A 22,502-nucleotide genomic window follows, 5' to 3' on the forward strand; every position below is an offset into this window, starting at 1 on the left:
TCATGGCTAGATTTCCAAAGTCAGCCGTGATAGGCTATGTAAATCGTTACGTAGCCTATCATGGATGACATTGAAAAAAAAAAAAAGCGCGTACGCAAATGGCGGCGCCCATGGGCGCCGCCATTCCCGTTCCTTATTTGGGCCTGGATAGTCTATGTAAAGATTTACGTAGACTACGGCGAAAATAAGGGCAACGCTGCGTTGCCCTTATTTTCGCCATAGTCTACGTAAATCTTTACGTAGACTACAGCGACCAAATAAGGAACACCAATGGCGGCGCCCATGGGTGCCGCCATACGCACTTTTCTTTTTTTTTTCAAAATCACCTGTGATAGGCTACGTAACAATTTACGTAGCCTATCACAGCTGACTTTGGAAATCTAGCCGTGATAGGCTACGTTAATCGTTACGTAGCCTACCACGGGTGTTTTGTTTGTTTTTTTACTTTATTTTGTAATGGCAGCGGCGGCAGCCGGTCAGAAGACTGGCCACTGCCACCGCCACCACCGAAACGCTGCCAAAACGCCGCCGGGAACCACCGCTGGGGGGGACATTCGCAGGAGGTAAGTCCCATCCCGGGGGCGGGGCGGGAGGGTGGCGGAGAATTTCACCAACAATTTCAGGGGGCCGAATGCGTTGGCATTCAGCCTCCCAGAGATTCGGGGAGAAATTCTCCGCCATCCCTACCATCAACATAAGGCAGATCTTGGATCCAACCTCAGGAATCAGGCAGGAGTGAGCCGTGTTGCCAATACAACTATTCCTACCAGCTGTTAGTCCAGCATTCACCATGCTTTTAATCTTACTGTTGGGTATATACTGAGCTTTCTTTCCTTCTTTCTTTCTTTCTTTCTTTCTTTCTTTCTTTCTTTCTTTCTTTCTAATGGCCACTATGGTTGTGCCCATAATACTGCTTAGCATTTATACTGTGTTCTTGCTAAACATTCTCAGATCGCTTCATGTACACTATCTCAATAATCCTCATCGCAGCCCTGTAAAGTAGGCCAGTGCTATATTGCAGGTGGGGTTGAAGTGGAGAGGCAGTCACCTGCCTCATGCGTGTCTCAGGATGGCCCCAGTCCAGGTTAGCAAAGTTTCTAAGGCTAACTTTCTTCTGAAAGCCATACACTGTTAGCATCAGAGTTGGGCCCGTTGATAGACTAATCCAGAGTACAAGTCTTAGTGCCTGGAGGGAGCTAGCAAAAGCCACACAATGTGCCCTCCTCAGCCTGCTCCTAAATCTTCTTTCACAAATACTTCTTCAATTCTACCGAGCCATGAAGAAAACCTTGTTTCTCTCCAGGCTTGCTTTGTTTACTCCAGAAAAGATGGATTATGCTGGGGGGGGGGCCTGAGGGGAGACAATAAAGCACCCCAAATGAACAGTACCTCCTGTGCATTACATTTCAGAAATGAGGAGTTGACTTCGTGCACTTCGCTTCAGTAACTCCTGCATGTAAACATATTCTGCAAATATCATCTATAACATCAAGCTGTAATCTAAGTGATATAATGATAGAGTGTAATTTAATATTCTATTTGGGGAATGGGTTTAATTCCCTTTTGCTTTGCTTGGCCCCAGACAGCTTGTTTTGTATTGTTTATTTTATACTTAGCTGTTATATATTTATTCCTTGTTGTCTCTGTACATTTAATGAGTTTTCCTCCCCTTTCCTTTGGAGACAGCATAATTGGTTGGAGTATTAAAGGGAAAATGCTGTGCAGGACCAGGGAGAAAAAGCAACATGACTTCTCCAGGCAACCAAAGAACAGGCAATGTGCAGAGAATTGAGCTGGCAGTCTCAATGCTCAACTGTCTGATGGATTCACTTAATGGAAGAGCAGAACTTATATGTACACAGCTGGGGAATAGCAGGTGCTGAGACAATGGAGAAAGATGGTCCGGATGGAAGATGGCCCAGTGTTTGACTATCAGCTAATTTTCTCATTCTTCCACAATTTTTTCAGTGGGAAATTCATTTTGAGTCTGAGGACAGAACTACATATTATAGAGAACACAGACTTCTTACTGAAAACGGAACCTCTGTGTCAAGTTCCTCTTTCCCCCTCCATAATAATCTAATTTAACATATCTCATGTCCTGATGACATTATGATGTTTGCTTCCCCAACCCTTTCAATAGCAGCTACACATATGAAGGAAACCAGGACAAGGGATTAAATTGAACTAGACGTTATGGTCATTATCGAAGTGAAGTGGGAACTCAACATGGGCCTGCTTATTTTGACAGTGACCGAGGTTTTGGCATGCCTTCTTTGCAATCTACAATGCTCAAGGCCTTTCCACATGGGAGAAAATCACTGGAAAATCCAGTTCTTTTTTGACTTGATGGAATTCCATGGCGCGTACGGCTCGATTTGCATTTGCAAGCCCCAGGAAGCTTTTTTGCACAGTTTTTCCTGCAGGTTCCACAATTTGCATGACTTTACGAGCAATTTATGCACATTTGGTTGTAATTTGTGCAAATTGCTCAGTAGTGTGCACAAATTGCAGAACCTGCAAAAAATGTGCAAAATGCCCAGAAAATCTGTGAACTGGCCCGATTCGCTGCAGACAGAGTCCAGCGCTGCAGCAGGAACCAGAACAAAGTCTGGGATATGAACCTAGGGTGTCAAACTCCACCCCTCAAAACAGATTTCTCCGACATCCCTAATGGGAGCTTCCTATTCCATTCTAGATGGAAGTACTGGAAGCTGTCCCTAAGAACTAGTGACAGTGATTGTAAGTTTCTTTGTATGGTCCCTGTGCATGGACTGAAGGCACATGATGCAGCAACCTTGCTGAAGCTAAGCTAATTTAATTCCTGGATGGGAGACTCCTTCCCCCAAGGAACCCTAGGTATATCACCTTGCGTCCGTCATGAAAGAAAGGTAGAATATAAATGAAACAAATAAATATGTTTCTGGATTACAATGAGCTTTAGGCAAGTTTATCTTCTCATATCTATATGAACTGAAAATGGTATTAGAACGGTTTTCCCCAGCCTGGTGCCCTCCAGATGTTTTGAACTACAACTCCCATCATTCCTGACCATTGTCCATGCTGGTTGGGGCTGATTGGAATTGTAGTCCAAAACATGTGGAGGACACCAGGCTGGGAAAGGCTGTATTAGGAGAATATTTGCTCCCACCCATCCCAAATAGCTTTCAGAGGATACTGTTTCTCTTTCATTCTGCCTCTTTGTGGAACTTTCAGAGTAAAAACTGAGCATTTATTTTCCTTTGTTGTTCCAGGTCAAATATGGAAATTATGCCTTTGTATGGGATGCAGCAGTTTTGGAATATGTTGCTCTGAATGACCCAGATTGTTCCTTCTATACTGTTGGAAACACTATTGCAGATCGTGGGTATGGAATTGCCCTTCAGCATGGGAGCCCCTACAGAGATGTATTCTCACAAAGGTAATGTTTGTGGGAGGAAATGGAGACTGTAAGACATCCATTTCGTTTACACTGGGAGAAAAGAAATCAGCATATGTCTGCCATTTTACTGCTTGTTACATCTGCCTTATTGGGGGGGTTTCTCTAAAAATAGAAATATGCAATAGTTGTTATGTGAAGAAATGGAGTGGTAGGGGGCAATAACAGAACACATCTGTGAAGCAAATTAACACAGCTGCATATATTAACATTTGTGGTGGGGGTCATATAGCTTTTGGCTAGAATTGAAGTATTTGTTTAAGTCTTTCTGGGCCAAACTCAGCAGTTGAGGTAGTCCAGCATTTTGTCTAATACAGCCACTGATTTATAGAGTAGAGCAGAGCAGAGCAGAGTACAGTAGAGTTTTTCTTTACCTGGCCTCCCAGGTAAAGGGGTGTGTGCCATAGCCTTCTTGGGTATTTGACAAAACAAAGAAATAGCTCAGCTGACTAATACTCACTTTTGACTGATTTGGTGACCCAAGGGGCCACCAGATTAAACAAATGATTAAGAGTGGGCCACACGGGACCCACTAAAAGGTCCAGAGTTAGGGCCAAGACAGAAATTACTTTACATGTGTATCTAGCAATTACATCTTTCCCTTCCTGTTTTTACTCTAGAGTTGGTGCAGGGACCCCAATCTGGATTGGGACCCTAGTGTGTGGGGGGATAGTGAGCTTTTTTGATCTGGATGGGAGGGGGCTGCACATACTCTAGAGTGAAAATGAAGAGAAGACATAGCTGCTAGACACACATTTAAATTAATGTAAGTTTTGGCTCTTAGTTTCCCTAGGGGAGTTAAAGATCTGTGACGAATGTGGGGAGGGGCTCCTTTGCTGACACCGCCCACCCCTTACAGCAAGAACATAGGCAAGTTGGAACATGCATTTTTCTGCTTTGCATTAAAGACACATAACTGTACTTCCCTAGGCTTTGTCTCATTGGTTTGGTGCAGGGCACCAATATAATTTTGCAAACTTTGTCAGTCACTTATGAGCCCTACCCAGGCATTCTTTACACCATGTGATTAACCCCACCATTATGGTTCCTGCAAGCCCTGCCCCACAACTATCTTCAGCCATAATAAAATCACTGATCTTCTTTTCCCCCCTAGATAGGTCTGGAAAGATCTTCTTCATTATATTGTAATCTTCCTTTTTGTATATCTACACAAGACTGTTGCTCAATGGGGGGGAAATATATGAGGGAATAAAGTTCAATGCTATCCAAACGTGCAGTTCTGTGTGTTCCAAACCTCTTTTTACTCATCCTGTTACTAGGTGTTTGGGTTTAAGACATGCAAAAGAATTACAAACTTGCTCTGCTGAATTATCCTTTGTGCTGCCATCATGATGGTTGTGGCTCATTATGTCACAATGATTATGCCTCATTCTGGCTACAGCCTCTATTTGTATTCACTTTTCTGTGTGCATTCAATCAGCTCTGTCAGTCTGGACAACGACTAGACAAAAAACAAATTTCTGCATTTGGGTTGTGTAAGCCACATTCATAGCAACCAATTTAAATTATGTCTTGCAGAAAGGCTTGTATGCTTGCTCTATTGGTGGCATATAGATAGATAGATAGATAGATAGATAGAGAGAGAGATAGAGAGATAGAGGTAGAGGTAGAGGTAGAGGTAGAGGTAGAGGTAGAGGTAGAGGTAGAGATATAGATATAGATATAGATAAAATATAGATAGATATAGATATAGATATAGAAACATCACAAGTCTTTTCTGAACAATGTCCATGATGATGGTGGTGTTTTTGAAGTGTTCATTGACCTACGGTGGCTCATGACAGACATCTTTATCAAGTAACTCCTAAGGCAACTTACAAGAGGCTATAATAATACAAAACAAAAAACAAAAAACCCAACACTCTCTCACACACACACAACCCCACAGCCCTTAGTTCTTTGGGCCAATTGATGGGGCCAGGGCAATGTTCAGTTAAGCTTTGCATTCTGTGGTAACTGGTAGTTGAAGCTGGGTGTTCTTTCTGGCAAGGATGGGAGAGGCAAGCTCTCTGTAGGTTCTCCTTCTCTGTTCAATGGATGAAGTCAGGCTTCTCTTCCCCTTGCCACTGTGTTCTTCCTGGGAGGCAGAGGGTGCCTCCAGGGCGATAGCAAAGGCCAGAGTGTGCTTCCCTTCAATTATGTGGTCCCAGGACAAATGGCAGTTTTAGCTTCATGTTCTTTCTGGCAGAGAGGAGGAAGCAAGCTCTCCTCCACTGCTCCTTCAAGATTTGGGAAGCTTACAGACAGGAGCGAGTACCAGTTTTTGTGGTTAAAGAAGCTTGAGCATAGTTTGGTGCAATGTCTGAATGGACAAACCATGTTTTATGATTGGCTTGCAAACCAGAATCAGAACCCGCAGTTCTAAGTGAGTTTGCAAACGTTGGTTCATGGTAAATAGTATGTGGCATGATGTAGGAATTGACAGATCATAGTTATAGCTGTTCCATCTCTGAGGGCCAGTGCTCCTAGAAATTACCGGGATGAGCAGAGAAAGAGGAGCAGCCAATATTAGCCTATACATCTGGGCATTCAAATTATGGTTTAGGCCATAGTAGTGAAGTTCAGCTATAGTAGTGCAAACCTAGGGTGGCCAGGAGCCCTACTTTACAGAGGACAGTGCTCTGTTTGAAGGTGTTCTCTAATTGATGGCCTGTGCAGCCCAAATCTGGTTGAACGTCAAATAAGGGGGGAGAGCAGGAGCCTTGAAGTTTCCCATCAGTAGTTTGCACCAGGACAGCAGACTGAGCAGGTCATCTCGTCAGTCACTCCATTATGGTGAGATGTCTTATATTTCTATTTAAATAGTAGTTATTATTTCTGTATTTGTATGTGTATGTATCCATACAAATGCGTGCGCATGTGCACACACACATGCACACACACAGAGAGAGGCATATGGAAGTCTTATGCAAATTGGTGTCCTCTTTTTTGGAGATGTGTAAGTGGCCACCCTGTGCAAATCACAGTTTGGCATAATTTCTCAGCTAGCACTGTTTGCCATTCAAACAGATGAGCATTGGTTAATGAATGGAAAATAGGAAATCCTACCCTGTAGACTTTCTCTGAACAGAGAAACCCTTCATCTCCCCAGCCAGCATAGTCAATGTTCAGGAATGCTGGGAGTTGTAGTCCAAAACATCTGGAGAGCACCAGGTTGGGGAAGGCTGCCCTAAGAAACTGCAAGTATTATCTAAGAACCTAAAATATTTGACTGCCTTACGGGCTGATACAATCTTCCTTTCTCGTATAATAAAATAAATAAAAATGTAATAGAATCATCATTGTCCAGGCTTTGATTATCTAGAACTCTTTGTTATCAGAATTCACTGTTTATAACCAGTGCCTTGGTCTATGTTCTGCAATGCCAGCTTAACATTTCTGTAAGGTCAGTCTAATTTCAGCCATCAGTATGCCCCATGCTAAGCAATCATTTGTCTTCATATTAAGACTGTGTATTAAGTTACCTATCAATGTGTCACATAGAGTATGCCTCTTTAGCTGCAGTGCTGCAGTGCTGAATGGTTTGGATGTCTCCCAAGCCATTCAGTTAAATGAGGCTGTACTTTATTTGGTTTTGTTAACATCACTTCCTATAGAATTGATTAAAAGCCAGCAAAAGAGTATGTCTTTCTCTGACGCTGTGCCATATATATTAAGAGTGTCTCCTACAGCACTGTTGCAGAGCCTTCACTCTGTAATTCAGGCTGGTTTCATGATTTATATACTTACATACAAACACACACTGAGGGCACAACCCTATGTATATTTAGACAGAAAGAAGTCCTGTAACTCCCAGCATTCCCCAGCCAGTCATGCTTGATCATGAATCAGCAGGTAACGTATCCCATGCCCTATTCCAGGAGCAAAGCATCACCAAGGAAGCATAAGTTTACAAAATTCTTTGTATTATCACACAGAGTTTTAAATAGAGGCCTCTGAGATCAGGTGTGTCTTTTCATCTTTTACTTTAAAATCTCAAGCAGTTTCTACATGATTCACATTTGATAAAAGAGCATTGAACGAATACAAAAAAACACCTCATTGTTACAACCCAAGCACATTTTAAAGCATTTGTTTAGTTCTAGGAGCATTGCCTTTAAAATAATAAAGTTATCTCTGCCACTTGTCATTATTGAGCTTGTAGCAAAACAGAGCAGAGTAATCAATAAGGACCTGTGCCACTGAGGACAGATGTTGCATCCTGGGGGAGTGTCTCCATGAGCAATTTACTCCAAGCTGGCTGTGTTTGGAGGTCGTTAGGGATACATGATGTTGTGGCCATCCAGCAGCCACCCTGGAGCTTATCAGGGAAAAAACTGGATTTCCTGAGGCTGTTTAAAGTCCAGTTCTTTTCCTTAAGTCAGGCTCTCCCCGATGTAGTTGTGTGCTATCGGATGTAGCTCTGGTATGCTAGCCCTGCCCAGGGGTGTGCTTTTCACCATGGCCCCAGTCAAGGGGTGTTTCCAGCACAAACCAATTAGTGTCTACTCAGAACTAACTCTCATTGTGGTCAATGAGGCTTGTCCCCTGAATGCACCTATCAGAATTTACAGAGATCCTGCCGCCATTGAAATAGCACATTTTAAAGCATTAATTCCCTAAAGGCTGTAGGGTTGTGTGACAGCACAATTGTGTGATAGAGCGATACAGCAAATGTGTGGTAGTGCTAATGTGTGACAGAGGCATAGCAACATGAAAGAAATCACCCATCCAGCAAGGGAGAAGTTCAAAAATCACACTTACAAAGGGATTTTTGGTGTCTGTAGGTCACTATCATGCATTTGTCTAGGAACAGGTATGCCCCCTATCTCTCACTAAGAGAGCAATAGTGACAAAGTGAAAAAGCAATAGTGACAAAGTGAGATAGTGGTTTTAGACAGGGAGAAATAAAAAAAAACAATTAGCGGAACCAGGCAGAGCTTGGGGAAGGGGTCTCCTCAAAATTAACCTCCATTGTGGTCAGTGAGGCTTTGCTTCTATCCATCGCTTTATGGGAGTATCAGGGGAAGGAAAAAGGAGAGCATGGATGGGGCGAGGAAGGCTTTCTTATTGGTTGAGCCCCCCAGCCAGTCTGATGACATTTACTCCAATCCACCCCACCCCACCTGGAAGTATGTTATGTGAAGCAACTTATACTGGAGCAGTGCACTCGCTCATGGAGCCCTGCATGAACCAAAGTGCACCAAAGCCAGTTCCTTGAAAAAAATCCAGGTAAGCCTCCCTTCGCTTTTTCTTGCATTTTCATGGAGACAGGATCCTGTTTGATTCTGTGAGGAAAGGTGGGATGTCCTGGAGTTCCTTTGCTTTGGCTCTTATATTTGGCTCTTATAAAATTCCTTATTAGTGCTGCTTACATGATTTTTCTCCAAACAGACATTCCTTTAACAATTAGTTATTATTTTTTTCAAAGTTCCCAGCTATGAATTTGGAGCAATATATTTACTTCATATTTTATCAGTTTTTCTGAGCACATTTCCTTATGTTCCCCAAAAAGGATACCATCTGGTTCTCCTTCATAGGTCCTGTTTATTTTTTTTACAATATTTAATGTTCACTTCTTATTTGCATCATAAGCTGAACATGTACAATTGTTTAGTGACCAATTATCCTTTTCCTCCAACTTTCGTATCTGAAGCACATTTTGCTTTTTCCTAAGTTTAGCTGGGAAAATTTCATCTTTCCCATAGTAAGTCTCTAGGTCAGTGAAAAGTTCACTTTAAAGTCACAGCATGTCAACATAAATGCTTCTGTTAGAATGCCTCTGCTAAAGTCAAACTGATTCAAATTTAATTCAGTAATATATCTTAATATTCCATTGCTTCTTATGAAAAATCATAGCTTAGGAGAGTAGCAATTTATGAGGGAAATGTGAAAGACCAGTAACTCTTTATTTTGGATAAATACTTGCAAGGTAACCTATCATGCAGGTTGGTGCAGGAGTCTTGCAAGATACAAAAGTTTCTGGGTCAAATATTTGTCACAGGGGGGAAGGGTTTAAAGCCCCCTCCCCATGCAGTGGAGTTATGATCCTGATCTAAGCCCGCTGTAGCTTCTATTTAAATAACAAATGTCAGGCCCACTGAAACTTATTGTCTAGTTTGTCATTTGCTTGAGTTGTTGCATTCCACTCTAGAGTTTTCCTTTTGTTATTCAAGCTATAATCATTCAAGTTGTTAGATCTGTCAGTTTCCATTTTGCACCCAGATGAAATAACCTTTGAGTGGCAAGTTCTGCACCTGAATGCACAGATGTTGGACAGGACCCTGGAGATAGAAAGACTGAGGGCTGCTTCATATGTTGCATGGAATATGTGGAAACCAATTCCCAATTAAAAAATGTTTGCACCCAGGGTCATTGATATATGGCACCCAGATGTATGAAATCATAATTTTTGTGGGCAAAGTGCATACAAGCAGGGGTTCAGTCCTTTCATGTTCACCATCCACTTTTTTTCTTGCTATGATATATATATGGGCGCACCATTCATAAAAGTGATGCTATGCGTGTGTATCTTCTTTATACTTGGGGATGGATGAAGTATGAAATACAACTGAGGAAGCAGCTTTTCATCTAGAGATTTTGGGATTTATTTATTTATTCATTCATTCATTCATTCATTTATTTCCTATACCACCCAATAGCTGAAGCTCTCTGAGTGGTTTACAAAAATTAAAACCAAAGAGCACACAATAAAACAATATAAAATATATAAAACATTAAAACCACAGTTTGCACCCAGGTAGGTTAGTTTAGTGGCATACTTAATATCTGGGTGAGCAGATGTTTGTAAGGTCTCTGGAGGTGGAAGGGACTGAAGAAAAGAGATGTTAGCATTAATGAGAAAATAATTAGATAATCAGTACTGAAGACTGAGTCATAAGGGAGGGAGGGCCATGAATACAGGGAGGGCCAATAGGAATTTTACTGATGTTAAAATGGAGAGTAGTTTCTATCAAGCAGATGCATCAGCAGGAAGTGTTCTTACGAGAGAGATTTCTCAAAGCTCCCTTGACAGAGATTTTCCTGACTGCTCTCATGTGCGTTTTTCCAACCTTCCTTTGCCTTTCTGATAGGAAAGTTGAGTTGCTGCATTCTGCATTCTAAATAGCTATGGAATACATTTTTTCTGGGTGGAATTAGCAAAAATTAACATAAATATTTCACATTTGTTAATGTGATAAGGGATCCCTTTGAATTCTGTTGGTATTTCATGCCATCTCTCACTCTCTTTTCCAGAATAGGGAGAGGAAAGTAGCACATGGTTTTATGGAATATCAGGATTCCACCACCAGGTTTGTGGTGTTTTAATATGTATGTGACAATTTCATAAGGCCTTGAAGGACTACAAAAACAGACTGGACCAACAAAGAGATCTTTATTGCCTTACACATTGCAAAGAGGAGTGATGAGCTGTGTCAACAAGTCCAACAGCTGAGGGCTAGATGGCAGACGAGGTTGAGGTCAAGGTAGGGTGAGATCTGGATGGATGAGGAAGGTTCTGAGATAGGCTGAAGGAATTGGATGGAATATAGAAGCAGGGTACTGACATAAGAAAAGGAAAGAGAGGCACAGGGTTGAAGAAGGGAGGGATGAAGGGAAAAAAACAGGAAGGGAGAAAAGGCCACGTGTAAGGCCCAAGGCAAAGCAGGTCTGTATGTTGTTAGCATGAAGTAGGGAAGGTAACAAAATGAAAGCTGAGTGGGAAGAAGGGCCAAGAAGTAAAGGAGGTAAGGAAAAGGGTAGCTAAGTGGATAGAGTAGAACAGAGCAGCTGGCTGTGGATTATGGGGATTTTAATCCAACACATCTGGAGCATACCAGGTTGGGAAAGGCTAGAATATAGAATAGACAGGTGAAGAAGTGAGGGGAATGAGTGGAGAAGGAAGTAAAGGCTGGAGCAGTTGCTGCCTGATTGTGGAGGTCAGCTAAGTAAAAGTTGATGGAGGGAAGGAACAGCTGCCACGCTAGGAGAAATGAAAAATAGGAAATGAAATCGGAATTTGAGAAGCAGAGGTGGTGAGTGCTGAACTCTGAAGCATGATGTCATGGTTTTTGCATGCATCTCTCAGATTTCAAAACTTTGGACAACGTTGCCCCAAAACATAGTGGCATTATCAGGACATTTATGATCTTTCTTTCAAGTGGTGCCAGCTCCAGGTTTTTGAAACCCCTTTGGCAAGGCACCCTGATGGCTGCCTCCCTCAGTGAGTCTGCCTTCTCACTGCCATTGCCACCAGCTGCTATTGCTCCTCATCCTGCTACCACTTGTCTCCTTAACAGGCAGAGAGCCAAAAAAAGCAACTTGCCAATGGTGACTACTGCTTCTCCTTCTCACCAACTCTGTTGCCTGAGCAAGAATGAGAGGCAGGTAAACAAGCAGTTTACAACAGTGAAGAGGAGGAGCAATTCCAGGGGCCCTCTGCTCAGTGGGCCTCAACTGGTGTCCAGGTCCTCAGCAGGTGCCCAACCATGCCTACCATTGATGCCAGCCCTCATCCCAAGCCTCTTTGAGTTACAGGTTCAGCTGGCCATTTGAAGTACAGCTGCAAATAAATGTTTTGCCTGTTCAGGTGTAGCAGAAAACTGCAATTTTGGGGATACAAAATAAGTACGTAATTTCTTTCAATGAGCAGCAGATTTCCTGCATTTGCAGGGGGTCATACTAGATTACCTTGAAGTTTCTTCTGACTCCAGGATTCTGTGAATTCACAGCAAATGGCATACCTCCGCTGACAGTGTGATCATGCACTGAGATCAATGCAGCTCACTCCTGGATAAGTGGATATTGGACTGCAGCCTTAATTTGAATAGGCTGGGTTCGCACTTGAAGCTTTCATGCCATTTTACCCAATACCACTCACTATCTTACCTGAATTTGGGGACACTTTATGCTCAGTCAACAATCCAGCTAAATAACTGATAGTCCCATTTCCTCTGAGAGGGTGTCACACTGTTTTTGGTTTGGAGATTACTTAAGCTTCAATAGGCCATGCCTGCATTACATTAAGATAATGGAAAGATATGTGAAACCAGGGATAATAATTAATAAAGCAAATCATACAGGGGAAGTACTTTAGCTAGACAAAATCTGAGGTGCATTTTTATGAACAGTTGGCACTTCTGCGCAAGAAACACATTAAGCCTAATACAAATTAGCCTAACTGTTCAATTGGGGAGGAGAAAGGAAATGCCTGAAGGACCGTGTGACTCATCTGGAAACTCTTAAAGGGATTGGAATAATTCACTGAGCAGGCATTTGCCATTAACTGCTCTCCAAAGGGATTTATTTGCATCTTCTGCCTCTCTGCACTATTTAATGAATAACACACCACCGTTTCATATTACTTCAATGTCATGACATATAGCTCTTGGTAGCAGAGACTGAAGGCACATATCTCCTCTCTGACTTGTATAGCTCTAAACATTTATCTTCCTCACTCCCCATCCCTCTTTTCTCTGGTTGATATGGATCATTTTCTACATTTTCTTCTACATAGCCCTTCCTTCTGTCTGTCTCTCTTTTCACTGTTTATTTGTAAAGATCTTTTAACAATTTTTTTGCATATTTTTTCAACAAAAAGCAAACCTACACATCACATAGCATTACTCCAGACAATAGGAAAATGAGGTAATTAGAGCCTATACATACTATAGACAGAAAACGAAATCTACAGCACAGAAAATAAAATCAGTGTCATTTATTTATTTATTTATTGTATTTTTATCCCCCTCCTCAGCCAAAAAAGGCTCCTAGAGCAGCTTACAATCAATGAACAAAGAAGACAGTCCCCGCCCGCAGGCTTACAATCTAAAAAAGACACGACACACAAGGAAAAGGCAATGGGGAGGGGAGAAAAAAGAATTAGGTAGGCTGTCAGCAGGGCTGGTGGGATGGCCCTGTTCCCCCCTCTCATCTCCCAAGCATGCATGTAAATAAACCAACTTATTGGCCAATCAGTGGAGGCTAGTGGCTCCGATGTCAGTGGGATGGTGAATCTGCTCTGGGTTTCAGTCAGAACCAGTCAGAACTCTAAAGGAGCCATCCAAGGTACCGAAGCTGAATGCATCTCTTTTGCTTTCTGTTCCACATTACCAGTGATTACACTTACACCTACACAGTCTCACATGAAAAGCCTGTCAAAAATGCATGGGTTTTAGGGCAATTATTCATGGTTCTAATATTCCCTTTTTTTCTTGTCGTCTTGTATTTTATTTGAATGTATTTTAAAATTGTTTATGTGCTATGTTGAGAAACATTATTGAAAAGTGTATTATAAATTTTAAAATTAAGTAAGCAAATACAAGTATAAAATCATGGCAGAATGCACAGTATACCCACCATGTTGATCCTACATTCATCCTCATCTGTAGTGCAGGGCATGAAAGATGTTACAGTGTGGACTGGTAGGGGTTGTATCTTCATCATCTTCATTTTCTTTCACTTCATTATAGAGGCTTTAAAAATGTTGAATTGTGCAGATAAATCCTAACCAAATGTGTCACAGTTCAGTGAGAATTAGTGTGTGGTACATATTAAGTTCACAGTTCAGTCCTAAGCCTTAAAAACCAGCAGTGCACCCATTTGATCCATCAAAAATAATGGCAGATTTAATCAGGGCTACATCATGCAAAGACCTATATTTCCTATAGTCATACAGCAATTGCTCATTTCTGTTTGTGTCCTATCTACTGCGAGGTCAAGGATAAGATGACAGAAAGGAATTCTGATCTAATTCACTTACCTCCACCACTCTTTATTAACAGGCTGTGGATCTTCCATTCTGCCTTATGATCCACACCATCAATGGCCTTAAAAACAGAGGAGAATAAGATAATATATGAAATATATTTCATATATTTCAGAGGTTACTGGCCTTGTATCCACAAACATAATCGGGAGCTTTCAGCTCACAGTACTATCAGATAACCATGATGTCACTCTGGTTTTGGAATCTTTTTTATTATTCCTTCTTACTTTAACTTTATAGTAAAAAAAAAAAAAAAACCAGAATAAAAAGCTATAGGTGAAGGGATGCACATAGTCACTTCCCTGCCATTATGAGATCCTGTTATCTTCAGCAAAACTAGAAATAATAACCTGAATCAGCAGGACTCAGTTCAAGTGAATCCAGCTACTTACTCTATTGGCCAAGACAGGCTCAACAGGTTCTCTATGAAAGCATCCTAATGGCTGATTCTCACATATCAATGTCATAGATAGAAATCCACACCCATATATGTAGATACATGCATTGCACAGAAAATAATAAACAGCATAATTAGCTGTTACATGGGGCATTTACTGTGCACTGATCATTCCCTACTAGTGGCTGTTTACAGCTTCCTTAGATGATCTTGTGACCTTCCAGGTTTGCTTCTGTTTTTAAACAGCACTTCCAATTAGGGTTCCTTTTTTTGTTGTTTTTTGAGTAGGAAAAATGGGTATTACTTGTGAAAGTGAAAGAAAATGTTTTTTTTCCACTTGTGTAATTGCACTATTCTGCTATAACACAGTGCCCCCCAGAGGTTATGTAGCAGACAACCAGGAAAGGAAACACTATTCGTGTAGTGCTCAGATCTCAATTCTGCCTTGTGTAGACAAGCTCAGTATCTATGAGTGCATGACACTTTTGGTGCTAAAGGTTGCTATATTAAGGGTGCAACCATATCCAGATAGGTGGCCGCCTCCAAACATGGAGATGACTGCCTATCCAAAGCAGGGCAGGAGAAGCATGGAGGGGGTCATTCCTTCTGCACTCTCCTGCCTTGCATTTTTGGCTAGACAGCCGATTGCAGCTGTCTAGCTGCAGGAGGACGGAGAGGGGAAGGAGGCTGGAACGCCCCCAGCCACACCCCTTTTGGGCTGCTCCGTACTCCTCTTGCGAGCGTGGAGGATGGGGCTGTTCTGTGCTGCGTCTGAGGCAGCACGGAAGTGGAGGGAAGGTCGATTCACCGGGAACTGACCTCAGAGCGCAGGCTCCAAGGTTGGTTCCCAGGTAACACGATATTCTATGGCTGTCTAGCCGCTGTCTAGCGGCCATAGGATTGCTCCCTCCATATATTACTATATACTAAATATATTACTATATTTTTGGTTTGCTCTAGGCCAACCTTCCTCAGCCTGGTGCCCTCCAGATATGTGAGACTACAACTCCCAACATTCCTGACCATTAACCATGTTGGCTGGGGGATAGGGGGAGTTGAAGTCCAAAACAACTGGAGAGTGCCAGTTTGGGGAAGGCTGATCTAGGCCTATCAGAAAGTATATAAATTTAGCTCCTTCCTTCCAAGAACAGTCCTCAGCAGCAGCCATGCCATCCGGCTGCAATGTCGGCTGGGAGTGAATGCCATTTGGCTTGCTCTCTCCCAATACTGTCTCTTGCAGTGACCATTACATTTGATCATTATGTATCTTCATTATGTAACTGTATGAAAGAGTTGGTAGTACCCAAATATGCTTATTTTCCTCTTCTCTCCCCACTTCTCTTTCCCCTCACCCTGCTGCTGCCTTTTGTATCATGTGTCTTAGATTGTATGCCATCGTTATACAATGTACATTGGCTTGAGCGCTTTGACAAAAAGATGGCATATAAAGGCACTAAATAAGTAAATAACGTTTACATTCACAGAGCAATCCTATGCCTGTTTAGACAGAAAAAAGTTCTACAACTCCCAGCATGCCCCAGCCAGCTATGCTTTTTTTCTAAGGACTTTTTTTCTGCCAAAACATGCGTAGGATTGCGTCCTTAAGGAAGCAAAAAGGTACACAGCATTCTCATCAGCGGAACAGCGGATGTACTATATATATCAGGCCTGGCTGTAGAACTCATGTCTAGGATGCCCATGTTGCAGAGGACAGTCCTCTATTTGATGGGCTGTTTGAGGACAGTCTGGTATTTGAAGGCACCCTCTATTTGAATTGCTGTCCAGTCAATTGGTTTAAAGATCAAGAACCATAAGAAGAGAGCGGGGCCTTCACGTTGCCTACAGCACTTAGCACCTGCATAGCAGACTCAGCATGGCACACAGGTCACCTGCTTACAGTCTTCCCCATTGTATTAAGATGTATTGTATTTAAAGCCTAGAAAGTGTGCCTGTACATATACATTAGCATCTGCAAATTTTATGCAAATCTGTGTCCTCTTTTGGGGCAATGCATTTTCTCTTTGGGGGGCAGTTTGGCCATTTTGTGGCCAACCTATTCGTGACCCATGAAGGTGAATATAGCAAAAAAGCCACTTATGGCGACCCATCAGGAGTTGGCTGAACGCGCTGTTTGTGTTGCTTGTCCTGTAGGGCAAAAACAGGGAGGAGTTTAACTCCCTGGGGAGTCGTATTTCCTAACTTAGGTAGTGTTTGGCTCACAAGTTGTACAGACTTGGCTTACATCCATGGATTTTATGTATTTTTTTCTCCACTAGAAAAGGTCCACAACTCTCTTCAGCTAAGGAAAGTTCATTTGGATTCTTCTTGTTTCCAGTTTCTATTTCTGTATGTAGTAACCTTTCAAGGCCACAGTGGTTAAGACGCTGCAGACCGGAAGGTCGGCAGGACAGCAGTTTGAGACTCGAGTGCTGCGTGACGGAGTGAGCTCCCATCTTCAGTCGCAGCTTCTGCCAACCTAGCAGTTCGAAAGCAAGAAATTGCAAGTAGATAAATAGATACCGCTTCGGCGGGAAAGGTAACAGCGTTCCATGCACCTTGGTGTTCAGTCATGCCGGCCACATGACCACGGAAGCGTCTTCGGACAGCGCTGGCTCTTCGGCTTAGAAATGGAGATGAGCACCACACCCTAGAGTCGGACATGACTGGTTGGGGACACCTTTACCTTTTTTTTTAGCCATTTACCCTAGCCACTGGTTGGCAACCTTTCCCCACCTGGCAATCTTAAATAATACAGAAAAGAAAGACCTCTACCATTTTCACAGTGATATAATTAAAGTGAATGTTTTTGCTAGAAACTAATTAAGTGCTTGCAGCGGGGGTGGGAGGATCTTATTTCCTTATCTGTTCCGAAATGTAACCAAAGTCTCAATGTCTTAAGGAACTTTCAGATAAAAAGCACACCAACCCTAAGATCCCATATTAGTATTAATAAGCTGGGTGAGGAAGGGATATTGATGCCAGGGGTTGGACTCAATGGTCTTATAGGCCCCTTCCAACCCTACTATTCCATTCTATGATCTGTACTCTTTTGTTCTAGTATTTATTATTTGCTGTATGTAAGCACCAGATTTCAGAGGAACATACGTTTCTATTAATAGAAATTTATATTAATAAACTGAAGAGCCGGAGAAAATGTGAAAATAGCTGCTAGAGTAGCCTTAAAGCAGGGGCAGAGAACTTGTGGCCCTCCAGATGTTGTTGGATTCTAATTTCCATCAGTCCCAGCCAGCAAGGCCAGTTGATATGAGAGTTGTATTTTCCCATAATTCTGGCTATTCTCACTGAGATCTACAGATCAGAGCCTTCTGGCTGTCCCATCACCAGCACAGGTAGATCTGAAGGCAACCTGTGGCAGGACTAGCATCAAGGGTAGGCTTGGTCGGGCATCTGCCGAGGTCCCATGCCCCAGAGAGGGGACCCGAGGGTGTCTTTCCCAAGGGCTCCTCAAAACCTGCAGCTGGCTCTGGCCAGGGGGAGGGCCTTTGGTGTTGTGGTACCCTGCCTTTGGAATTCTCCCCTCCCCCCTGAAGTACAACAGACACCATCCTTGATGGTGTTTCAGCACCTGTTAAAAACGCATCTGTTTACCCAGGCATTTGCTGATTTTGATACCTACCTTACTAGATTTTTTTTTCTGTTGTTATCTTTGTATTTTATATTAATTGTTGTTTTACTGAATTTTGTATACCACTCTGTTATATTGAAGGGCAGTATATAGATATTTTAAATACAAAAATAAATATTCCCACAGCATCAGGCGGGCCAAAGGTTCCCTACTGTTGCCATAAAGCAGAGGTGGGCAACCTGCAGCCCAAGCAGCAAATGTGGCCCGTGGCCTAATTTTGTGTGGCCTTCAGACTAATTTCAAAAGCTCTCTGCGTGCAGTCAGTTTAGACTTCTGGCATGACTGGTTTGTCCCTTCCCTGGTAGCCTGCTGTGTGGCGAGAAAGAGGGAGGGAGAAAAAAGAAAGTGGCAGAAAGAGAAAAGAGGTGACCCACCCACTTTTGGCTCTGGCCCTGCCCACTGTTGGCTTTGGTCCTGTACACTGCTGACATGCGGTCCCTGGCAGATTACCCAGAATGGAATGCAGCCCTTGACAGAAAAAGGTTGACCACCCCTGCCTTACAAGATGCTGCATAAGCCTTGAAATACAGATGAGAATCCAGAAGATTCCAAGACAGCGTTCCTTAACCAGTACTACAGTGGCATCTGTGGTTGCAGAAGGGAGTTGGGAGATGCCCCACCCAAAGAGAAACACCATACATTTCACTCAGGAGGGGAACCCATTTACTTCTTTTTTAAAAAAGGTTATGATGACAATAATACTTAACATTTTTATGACACTTTCAAATATTCAAATGATTATCTAGTTGTAATCCTTATAACATGAACCCTGTAAGGCAGGAATGGGGAATCTCCAGCTGTTGGTCCCTATCCAGGCCCCACCACCTCTCCCAGCGCTAGAGAAAGGCAGCCTTTCTCTAGTGCTGAAAGGGGAAAGCCCGCTCATATCTCCAATCACTGATTGGAGATAAGATGCCATTTCCCCCTCGGTGCTAGAGAATGGCAACCTTTCTCTAGGGCTGCGTGGTGAAACCCCTCTCTTCTCTCCAATTGCTGATCAGAAATGAGAGCAGAATTTTACAGAAAGAAAGCCAGCCTTTCTCTAGTGCTGAGAAGTCCCTCTCTCTGCATGGAAGAAAGGACTCCTCAGCACTGGAGAAACACTACCTTTCAGATGAGGGGTGACACAGGGCTCTTATCTCTGATTGGTGGAAGGGGTGGAGCTTTGGGAGGGAGGGGCCCACCCCTGACATCATCATCTGGGCCCCGGGGTAATGAGGAAGCAAATCTGCCCCCTGGGGACAGAACAGTTGCCCACCCCTGCTGTAAGGTAAGTCAATATTATTATCCCCCATGTTGCAAATGGGGAAGGACTCCTCTGTGAAATATCTCATAGCAGTCTTTTATTTTACTTCCCGAAGAAATCAACCCACAAATCCCAGAATGGCTATATATCCATACTGAGGTGCAATGATATAGGTAGTGTTCTTTCAGACTTCCCTTTTTTACTACCCTCTCCAGATTTTCATTCTTTCTCTCTGTGAATCAGAAGAACTGCTCAAGAATTACTGTGAATCACTGAAACACAAAAGCTTAGAATATTAAAAAAGAAAAGAAAAGAAAAGCTGGGTGCATCTATGTTTAAAATGGTTGCTTTTCTTTCTTGGTACTACAGAAAATGTAGCTGTTTAAGGAGAACATTTTTAAATTAATTTTTACCCAGCCAACATCGCCCCATTTGCAGTGATATTGGAGGGACTACTGAAACTACATCTGACCTTTCCATGGGAATAAGTGTGATGGTGTAATTGGACTCTTCATCCTTAACTATTGTTATCAAAGACAGAAAGCTCGGGTGAGAGTAAGCTCTACAATTTACTGGAGCTTTGTGATAACTTGTTAATAGAAATTTGTGGCCCTCAAAAGTCTGGCACTTATACACAGCAAATCATAAATAATAGAACAAAACAGAAAACAAACAGAGGTAATCTCTTCAAAGTTCCTTGGCTGATTCTTGCAGCCACAAAAAAACCCTGGAAAAATAAGTGTTAAAGAACAAGAAATGTAGTCTTTGTCACTTCCAGTAAAAACGTGAGAAATGCCAGAAGTTAGATGGTATTCCCAGAACTACAGGCTAGTGAATCGATAGACTGCTAACAGGATCTTAGCGATGATGGCAGAGGGTAGAAAGGGACCAAGAGGATGTCAAGTCCAATCTCCTATCCAGATGGAGGACCATCTTCCCATCACATAATACCCCGCCACATCTCCCCAGCCAAGCCACAAATCAATTTCCACAAACCCTGCTACAAACAGGAAAGAGGTGTTTGCCAAACCAAAAGCAATTAGCAACAGATTATTCCAGCCAGCCAAGGCAAATGGGGATGTGTTACAGGGGCAGCCAGCTATTGCTGGATTTTTAAAGCAAAGGGAATGGAGACAAATGGCAAAGCTGTAGCCTGGCTAAAAAGACATAGGAAGTTGCCTTATTCCGAGTCAGGCCATTGGTCCATCTAGTTCAGGGATGCAGAACCTCCAACCCTGGGGCCAAATCTAGGCCTCCTGGGGTCCCAAACTATCCTTCCAAGATTCCCCAGATGGCCACTCCCACATCTGCTTTCCGCCAGCCATTGATCATTTGGAGATTTCCAGAATTCTGTGCCATTCCCCAAGGTCCAGTCAGTAGCAGCAGGCTCACTGCTCTCTTCTTTGCTGTAGCTGCCTGTTCAGCTGCCCTCTCTGCAGGGCTGGCCCTACCATTAGGCAGAGTGAGGCAGTTCCCTCAGGCGGCACTTGTTGGGAGGTGGCAGCGAGATGTTGGAGGAAAGAGCTGTGGGTCATGCTGCCTACCCTGAGCCCCCTAAGCTAGCTTCACGCGTGGTGGAGGATGGTGTACCATTGCCAGCATTGAAGAAAGACCCAACTGCTAGTCCAGCTGGCTTTTGTACATGGAATGGGGAAGGCCACCATCTTGTCCTTTGCCTCAGGCAGCAAAATATCTTGGGTCAGCCTTGCCTCTCCGAATGTACAAGCAGTGGCAAGAGAGAGAAGCAGCATCCTGCACTTGCCGTGTTATCTCCCTGTGGGTACTGGCAGACAAGGACAAATGGCTGGATGCTTGTGACAGTGGCAAGGAGGAAGTGAACCACTCAAGGAGGGCCTCCCTCCTGGCTTTTGTGCATCCCCCTCCCCCACTACCATTCTGAAAGGTTGGAATGCCTCTCCTAAGGCTTCCTTACTGGCAGTAAGAGCTCTAAGCAACAATATGCTGGTATTTTTGGTGTTTGGGCCCCACCCATTTTGCCTTGGCCCTGTCCACTTTTGTCTTCGATGAGTATCGGAGACAGCAGTGAGAATGAGTGGCAGTGGCACTCACCTGCATGGGGGGGGAGTGGCTGCTCACCCCTGCAGCCTGGCAAATCCTAGCCCCGCTAACATGCCAGCAAGGGAATCCCCACTGTTATCTTTGGTCTGAGATCAAAGACAACAGCGGGGATGCCTTCCAAGGGGTTTCTTCCATGGGGCAGGCTTGGAGCCTAAATGTCACCCCCTGGAGGAACCCCAAGACATGACAGGCCTGATTAGATCCACTGGCCAGAGGTTCTGCACTACTGATCTCAGCTTTCTTGGACCATCCTGATTCCCTTTGGGACACATCACCAGAATGTTAATGGCTATTAACCATCTTTTAAAATTAATTTTTATTGTGATTTTAACAAAACAAAACAAAACAAAATAAAGCAAATTGTGAAGACAGACGGAAAAAAACAAGAGAAAAACAAGAAATTACATGCATAAAAATATCAGTATTCCATTAAATACATCATTCTAAAAATTAAAAAAACAGGAGATTGTACATAAGCTTTAACAAAACAGACCAAATATCCATACATTTGTCCATTTCCAAGTGGCACCTATATACCACCTGTTCAAACGTTGATAGTGAGTGTTGTTAGGGCCTCAATCCACTACTTTATAAGAGGTCAGCATTTGTCCTTCCAATGTTGCAATATCAGTATTTTGGCTGTCAAAAGGGCTTGGAAAATCTATTTGCACTGACCATAAGCTTGTTGTTGTTCAGTCGTTCAGTCGTGTCCGACTCTTCGTGACCTCATGGACCATAGCACGCCAGGCCTTCCTGTCCTGCGCTCTCTCCCGGAGTGTGCTCAAGTTCATATTCATTGTATCGGTGATGCTATCTAGCCATCTCATCCTCTGCCGTCCCCTTCTCCTTTTGCCTTCAGTCTTTCCCAGCATCAGGGTCTTTTCCAGAGAGTTTTCTCGTCGCATTAGGTGGCCAAAATATTTGAGC

The 22,502-nt window shown here is 43.0% G+C and overlaps 1 protein-coding gene across 1 annotated transcript in view; it reads left to right on the top strand.

Annotated features, from left to right (window-relative positions):
* The window catches only part of GRID2 (glutamate ionotropic receptor delta type subunit 2), a 1,421,890-nt gene that overhangs the window by 1,259,451 nt on the left and 139,937 nt on the right, over positions 1 to 22,502 (top strand). Inside the window, exon 14 of the mRNA XM_084855634.1 lies at positions 3,255 to 3,421. Coding sequence (XP_084711760.1) covers positions 3,255 to 3,421 — 167 coding nt within the window. The remainder of the gene's footprint in view (positions 1 to 3,254; positions 3,422 to 22,502) is intronic.

Source organism: Heloderma suspectum, chromosome 5 (assembly GCF_057233095.1).
Source record: "Heloderma suspectum isolate Gila_16-S chromosome 5, 16-S_ref, whole genome shotgun sequence".
Taxonomy (NCBI): domain Eukaryota; kingdom Metazoa; phylum Chordata; class Lepidosauria; order Squamata; family Helodermatidae; genus Heloderma; species Heloderma suspectum.